We start from the raw sequence: 6,409 nt of genomic DNA, 5'->3' as shown, positions 1-6,409 counted from the left end.
AGTAAATAATGACAGATCATTTTTGTGGCATGTGTTCCTTTAACATGCAACCATAACATTTTCTACACCCTTTAAGTTTTAAAATTTAAGCATCTATGTAGACCGTCTTTACCAGGTGCAGTCACTTTCAGTGTGCTCTCATTCCAATTCACAGGCTTCACTCTCACTCGCTGCTTATTCCCACTGAACTCCACCTCTGCATCTTTGCTGGCTATGTCCTCTTGCAGAAGAATGAAAATCTCCATTGGATTCTGTGAAGACACACAGCATGGCATTAGTCTAACCTATACACTGTGAAGAGCTCTAGGTCAGTTAGATGGCAGTGTTAAGCATTTGCTAACATAGAGTGCTCTTTGAATTCCGGCCCAGCTGTATGAACCTTATCTAATGCTTGAGTGGCAATTTAAAAGTACCTGCTCTATATGCCCCTGACAGACTATGAATGGATTGTAAGGAATATAAAAATGTCATATATACAATTCTGCTAATGCTATTTTATTGTGGTTGCCAGCTAAATGCCTAAAGGGATAGCAAATCTGCGTTCAGTGCCGCTGGTAACGCTACAATGCCACTGCTTTGGGGCGTGTCAAATTTAGGGCAGAGGATATGCCAGGGATATGTCCTTACCAATTGAGCCGCACTAGTCATCAAAAGTGAAGCCATTGCATTTCGATCTCCCCCAGGTGGCTGGTTCCAGAATAGGTTAAAAACCCCGCCCTCTGCATGTAATCCAGTGGGATGTGAGACAAACTAAATAATTAATTTTCACTTCAAATTTTTTGTTTCAAAGATGGTTTTTGTCATTTGATGCAGATTTTATCACGCTGATGTAAGTTCAAGTGTTCGTTTTTTAAATAAGTTTGGTTTTAGTTATGCGATGCTATAAAAACGGGAGTGTGACATCGTGATTGACAGCTGATACTGACAGCTTCTGAGGCACCAACAGACTTTTTCAGGATCTTCAGGAAGAGATTGGAGTTGTATTTACCCTATTTTAACACAAGATTCTTTTTTACGGCAATCAGCAGACAAAAATTGGAGCAGTCAGGCTAATTAAAAAGGGTCAGGGGTGTGTGTTTGTGATCGACTCTGTGGGAGTGTGGGCGAGACGTGGCTCCACTTCACTTACTGCTGCACAGACTCGGGTCCCAAGTTCGCTACTGCGCAGACTCTGGTCCCAAATTAGTGCAATATGGCCGTGCCCTATTGGGACAATGGCGGCTTCACGTTTCTTTAATGGAAGTTAGCGAAGGTGCGTTGTCCATCTTTTTTTACAGTCTATGGTCCCTACCAATATCCAGCAACTACCAAATTATCCCTAGCAATAATTTTGATCAAACTATTAAATATTGTATATACTGTATAGCCTATATGTTTTTGTAATTTCGAACGCATCTGAAATATTTCATACCATTGATATTAGTCACCTAAGAAGTTGAAGTAAATATGTTAGAATCTTTCAAGGACGCACATTTAATACATGATGGCCGGAATAAGAACCTGTCGCACACACCGGAGGAGAAGCCACGCCGCGTCTACAGCTCACACGTATTGCACCCAGTTCAAGACAGCAGTCCAAAACAGTTCATAGAAAAGTTCACTTCAGGAATGAACAAAGGCTGAATTAGTTTGAAGTACGGTGTTTGACAAAACAGAGCAAATGGAAAGAGAAAGCGCTATCTATGTCTATTATTAGCTCTCTATATAAAGCATACTGACATAAAAGACAAACGTTGTGCTGAAAGATGCACAACACACAATCTTCAAGCCTAGGATGAAGTCATTATGTACATTTACAATAATTTGGGACAAATATAATGTGATTTTATAGAAAACTTTGTGAGTGGCACTCTGTGGTGCGGCAGGATTTGGAACAGCGTCCAGAGTCGCAGCGGTTGTGGACAGTCTTTAAATTTAACTTTTTTTTTTTTTAACTGAATGTACAAAGCAAACTGTTTGCTGAAATATCACAAAAAAAAACACTGAAATAAGAGCGTGCAGTTTATCTGTCAATCAGATATGCATGAAAGTTTTGTTCATTACTATAGCAACAATAGAGCTTTCTTTTAAAAATCATCCTGGGTTCAACTCAAGTGATGCGTGATTAAGACACCCAGCATTCTGATGCTGCTGTAATGTTGTTGTTCACAAAATCAAAAGAGTGTAATTATTGTCTTTGCATACTAAAAAAATGCCGGTAGCACTTTGTTTTACAGTATGTGTACTTCCCTGGTACATACATGGCAAATATATTGTACCTACAAGCAAATGAGTGGTAACACAAGGTACTTACCTGAAGTGTATGTACATAGTAACAAATAAGAAACACATCTGTACTTAACAGTCGTACATGCGTGGTAATTATTTTGTACATACAGACAAGTGTGGGTACACTGTAAAAAATTGCTGTAAAATTTACAGTAACTTACTGGCAATTTTGGTTGCCAGTAAGACTGTAAATTTACAAAAGTACTGTAAATCAATAATTACAATTGTACTGTAAAAATACAGCAAACTGTTTTTTACAGCTATCACTGTAAAATTAAACGTTTATAAATATAAGTGAAATTACAAGAGCAACTGTGAACTTGTAATGCTATACATACATTTTACAGTAAATTAGAACATTTGTTGTGAAATTCAATTCACTAAATTAACTACAATTGAGATTTTTCACTGCTGTGATAGTGTGTAAACATTTGGTTAACTTATTTCATTTGAGTCCGCTGAGAAGGAATATTTCTTAGTATAAAACTGCAAACACTTAATGTGTAATAGTAAAGCTACTAAAAACATGACTTTAACTCAAATCGCTGCAGTTCATCATCAGCAATAGCACACATGTATGTGCTGAAGTACTTAACAAAGAGATCATCACTGCATCAACTCCACATTTATTGTCTTTAAATAAAACAGCAGAACATCAGTGTTTGTGGCTCATCTGAAGCACAGGCTCTACTCTCCAGCACAATGGTGACCCACAAAACTACATTAACAGATCTCTCTTGAGCAAAAACACATTAATACAGTTCAGTTAAATAATTACTCTCCTTATTAGGGCCGTGCACAGGGGGGTGGCCCGGTGGCTAGAGCCACTGCCCCTTTGCCCTCATCAGCTGAGTTGCCCCTCTCACCAATCCCCCCATCACCCCACCTTAAAGCGGTTTGTTCCCGCTCCGCTAAAGATCCGCTGATTCCGCTAATCCGCTCTGTGTTTTCCCGTCCGCTCCGCAGCATTTCTCATGATCTGTGTGCTGCTCTCTGGAGTGGAGACCACAGTTCCCAATGTCATTGCATGAACAGGTAGATGCATTACAATCCACATTATTGTCAGTGGATGATTCGCTGAATTAGTAATTTGGTAGTTTGTTTTTGTATTTCTGTTGGTAATGTTTTTCTCTCGGTCTTTTAAAAGTAATAACAAAATATCCACGTTCTTAGAATTAGAATGTCTAATCAAATTATTGTAACCAAACATTTCTAATATAAATAACACAAAATTCGCTGTGGTTGACACACTTTGTAGACAAAAAAAAATGCCTTCGCAAAAAAGAAGACAGAGACTGATAGAAAGAGCGAAGGGAGGCTGCTAAATGCAGTTCAACATTGCAAACATGAATACAAAGCTCCAGCAAGCAGGGGCGAAGATTACGCGGGGCATGCGGGTGACATGTCCGCCCCCTCACTTTTGATATCACGTAAATTCGTCCCCCGCACTTTTTCGGGCAAGTGTGTTCACATAGAGGTTTTCAAGAGCCGGTGTGAATAAATATATATTTAAATTCAAAGAGACAGGATAGTCTGTGCATGATCTGATGTTTTATTCGGACCCAGAATAAGGCGAGATGAACATCACGGAACGGCAGTTCAACATTGCAAACATGAATACAAAGCTCCAGCAAGCAGGGGCGAAGATTACGCGGGGCATGCGGGTGACATGTCCGCGCCCTCACTTTTGATATCACGTAAATTCGTCCCCCGCACTTTTTCGGGCAAGTGTGTTCACATAGAGGTTTTCAAGAGCCGGTGTGAATAAATATATATTTAAATTCAAAGAGACAGGATAGTCTGTGCATGATCTGATGTTTTATTCGGACCCAGAATAAGGCGAGATGAACATCACGGAACGCTAAACACTCCATGCAGTGTATGTTTCATTCATGCTCGGAGCCGGAGGTCGCTCTGGCACAGAAAGTCGTACAAGGAAATTCCTAATATGGACAAAAGTGTTCATATCGCTGTATGAAAACTATGAACAAAAATGTTCACAGAAAAACAGAAACGTTTGGAAACATGAAGACATTAAACATACGATTGCGACAATATATGGTTTATTTGTGTTTGTCAAGTCATCTCCAGGTAATAAATAAAGTATATGAATAATGCAGTGCCAATTGACTCCTTGACACGTTTGTGTGTGGTGGCTCTTGATGCCTTGACCCCAGCCTCAGTCCATTCCTTGTGAAGTTCACTCAAATTCTTGAATCGATTTTGCTTGACAATCCTCATAAGGTTCTCTCGGCTGTTTGTGCATCTTTTTCTTACACACTTTTTCCTTCCACTCAGCTTTCTGTTAACATGCTTGGATACAGCACTCTGTGAACAGCCAGCTTCTTTGGCAATGAATGTTTGTGGCTTACCCTCCTTGTGAAGGGTGTCAATGATTATCTTCTGGACAACTGTCAGATCAGCAGTCTTCCCCATGATTGTGTAGCCTAGTGAACCAAACTGAGAGACCATTTTGAAGGCTCAGGAAACCTTTGCAGGTGTTTTGAGTTTATTAGCTGATTGGCATGTCACCATATTCTAATTTGTTGAGATAGTGAATTGGTGGGTTTTGTTAAATGTGAGCCAAAATCATTACAATTAAAAGAACCAAAGACTTAAACTACTTCAGTCTGTGTGCATTGAATTTATTTAATACACAAGTTTCACAATTTGAGTTGAATTACTGAAATAAATTAACTTTTCCACAACATTCTAATTTATTGAGATGCACCTGTATATATACATATGTATAACATTTATGTCGCCCTCACTTCTGAAATGATGGCTACGCCCCTGCCACCAAGCCAGCAGGTAATCATCATATAGAATATTTAGCAGTTTGTCACACTTTTTTACAATTAAGTATATTTCCCATTATAATCACTTGTCTTGATACTAGTCTTGATACTAGTAACACATCATATTTTATTAAAACCATATTAACAGTAGGCCTATAAAATAATTAAAAAATAATATAAATGTTCTAAATTAGTTGTTTATTAGTATATAATATAGATTTATGCTGTAAAATATTAAATTAAATGTCTAATACTTATAGGAGAGAGAGGGGTAATATTAGCCATTTTTTACTTATGCGGTCCTCAAGATAAGTTAAAATGATGCAGAAGTACAATGAACGTATCTATCATATATCCTATCCTAATGAAAGTATTCCTATCATTTTAAATGATCAGTATGTATCTATGACAAAGGGTTCTAAAAATATGGCTTCTTGTAAAAAACAAAAAGTGTTCCCATGGCTCAGTTTGCAGTTGGCATGTTAGGGGTAATTTTGTTTGCATTTCTGAAACAATATGTTGAACAATAAAGTTGTAGCCTTCCTAAACTAAACAGAGGTTGTTGGCCATTAGGGACTACAGGTGGAAAGATATATCTGATTATAATGCGATGAAAAGCATTTTCTGATTCTTATCAGAGAAGGATTTGGTGCACTTGTACACTGTCCCTATCAAATAAACTACAAAATATGTATATATGATAAACTAAAACAGTCACTGTCACGTTTCTCCGTAGAATGAACTTGCACAAAGATGAAGATGACCGTAAAAGTCTTTAACATTATCCACACAAGGTAATCCACAACAGGAAGGCATAAGAAACATGTACACGTTGACAAGACCGGACAAAGAAACACTGAACTGAATACAACTTATATGGGGAGGATAATTGACAAGACACACCTGAACATAATGTCACAATCAAGGGGAGACAGAAACTAGGTCAATGGAACATAAGGGATCAAACGAAAACAAACACAATGGTTCATAACTGTGACAATCACATTAAAATTCCAGTTTATAATTCAGAGATTTAACTTAACTACAGTGCCTTATGATGGGGTAAGTAAAAATGCGGTGCACTTGTACACTGTCCCTATCAAATAAACTACAAAATATTTATATATGATAAACTAAAACAGTCACTGTCACGGTTCTGCGTAGAATGAACTTGCACAAAGATGAAGATGACCGTAAAAGTCTTTAACATTATCCACACAAGGTAATCCACAACAGGAAGGCATAAGAAACATGTACACGTTGACAAGACCGGACAAAGAAACACTGAACTGAATACAACTTATATGGGGAGGATAATTGACAAGACACACCTGAACATAATG

General features: G+C 38.0%; 1 protein-coding gene across 1 annotated transcript in view; it reads right to left on the bottom strand.

The window, feature by feature from the left end:
- LOC107583309 (B-cell scaffold protein with ankyrin repeats-like) overlaps window positions 1-6,409 on the bottom strand; it is a 110,359-nt gene that overhangs the window by 70,329 nt on the left and 33,621 nt on the right. Inside the window, exon 5 of the mRNA XM_016269487.1 lies at window positions 113-251. Coding sequence (XP_016124973.1) covers window positions 113-251 — 139 coding nt within the window. The remainder of the gene's footprint in view (window positions 1-112; window positions 252-6,409) is intronic.

Source organism: Sinocyclocheilus grahami, unplaced genomic scaffold, assembly GCF_001515645.1.
Source record: "Sinocyclocheilus grahami isolate Dianchi unplaced genomic scaffold, SAMN03320097.WGS_v1.1 scaffold52.1, whole genome shotgun sequence".
In the NCBI taxonomy this organism is placed as follows: Eukaryota; Metazoa; Chordata; class Actinopteri; order Cypriniformes; family Cyprinidae; genus Sinocyclocheilus; species Sinocyclocheilus grahami.
Note: the sequence above shows the minus strand (reverse complement) of the source record. Positions and strands in the feature narration are given on the sequence as shown.